We start from the raw sequence: 1,463 nt of genomic DNA, 5'->3' as shown, positions 1-1,463 counted from the left end.
TTGTGTGATCGGGGCCTGAACATGCAGGAGGGTGAAAGGAGGGCAAGGAATAGAGTGAATTGGATCGATATGGTATACCGGGGTTGACGTGCTGTCAGTGGATTGAATCAGGGCATGTAAAGCGTCTGGGGTAAACCATGGAAAGCTGTGTAGGTATGTATATTTGCGTGTGTGGACGTGTATGTATATACATGTGTATGGGGGTGGGTTGGGCCATTTCTTTCATCTGTTTCCTTGCGCTACCTCGCAAACGCGGGAGACAGCGACAAAGCAAAAAAAAAAAAGAAAAAAATACATATATATATATATATATATATATATATATATATATATATATATATATATATAACCCAAAGTCTGAACACCGGTGTAGTGAACATGCAAATGAGTTGAAAAGGAGTCAGTTTTACTTGTAATACAAAAGGATTATGGCACCAACAGTTGATGTTCCAGCACCAGCAGTGGGATCGGGAGATGGTATCAATGCTGTCTTATTAGGGCCGCCTGGCTCTGGCAAAGGCACCCAGGCTCAAAGATTAAAGACGCGTTACTGTGTGTGTCACTTAGCAACTGGTGATTTACTGAGAGCAGACGTGGCATCTGGATCTGATCTTGGTAAAGAGTTGAAGAAAATCATGGATTGAGGGAAACTGGTGAGTGATGATTTAGTGGTAAACATGATAGAGCAAAATCTCAACAAGCCTGAATGCAAGAATGGCTTCATCCTCGATGGTTTTCCTCGCACAGGCACTCAGGCTAAGCTGGATGGAATGTTAGAGATACGGAAACAGAAGCTAGACTCAGTGGTTGAATTTGGCATCGAAGATGATCTTCTGGTTCGACGCATCACTGGAAGATTCTTTCACCCAGCCTCTGGTCGATCTTACCATGAGGAGTTTTATCCTCCCAAAACTCCTATGACTGATGATATTACTGGAGAACCACTCATTAAGAGGTCAGATGATAATCCTGAAACACTGATACGAAAATTAGCAGCATATCACAAGCAGACAGTTCCTCTTGTGAGTTATTATGCAAAGAAAGGCCTTCACCACCGGATAGATGCCTCCCGCCCTGCAGCTGAAGTTTTCAGTACCATCAACACAATTTTTGAAAATGCTAAGAAGTTTGCATCCAGTTTAGGAGTGCAGTAATGAGATAATGATAAGTGGCAGGTATTCCTTATAGTTCCTGAAACAACCAGCAGATGTGACTGCCATTAATGAAAGTTTTAAAATTTGGGTAAGGAATGGTGTAGTTGCTGTTTGCAGCTGCCTTCAAACAGCGGATATAACTGCAAGTGTTGTTAAGGTTGATTTTTCTTCATTTTGTAAAAATGGAAGACAAACAAGATAGGATATAAAGGAGCCATAATACAGACATAAATAAAGTTGATATTGGATGTCTTCATAATACCTACAACATCTAATACATATATCTATATATAGTATATGTTATATTTA

At 40.3% G+C, this 1,463-nt stretch overlaps 1 protein-coding gene across 1 annotated transcript; it reads left to right on the top strand.

The window, feature by feature from the left end:
- Nucleotides 1-357: 357 nt before the first annotated feature.
- LOC139748468 (adenylate kinase-like) lies at nucleotides 358-1,398 on the top strand. Its single transcript, XM_071661550.1, has one exon. The coding sequence runs from the start codon at nucleotides 678-680 to the stop codon at nucleotides 1,152-1,154; it is 477 nt and encodes a 158-aa protein (XP_071517651.1). The 5' UTR covers nucleotides 358-677; the 3' UTR covers nucleotides 1,155-1,398.
- Nucleotides 1,399-1,463: the final 65 nt, after the last annotated feature.

Source organism: Panulirus ornatus, unplaced genomic scaffold, assembly GCF_036320965.1.
Source record: "Panulirus ornatus isolate Po-2019 unplaced genomic scaffold, ASM3632096v1 CTG_4058_pilon, whole genome shotgun sequence".
NCBI lineage: Eukaryota > Metazoa > Arthropoda > Malacostraca > Decapoda > Palinuridae > Panulirus > Panulirus ornatus.
Note: the sequence above shows the minus strand (reverse complement) of the source record. Positions and strands in the feature narration are given on the sequence as shown.

Excerpts from the sequence above, each read along its gene's own strand:
- LOC139748468 (XM_071661550.1), top strand. The coding sequence starts at position 678 with ATGATAGAGCAAAATCTCAACAAGCCTGAATGCAAGAATGGCTTCATC.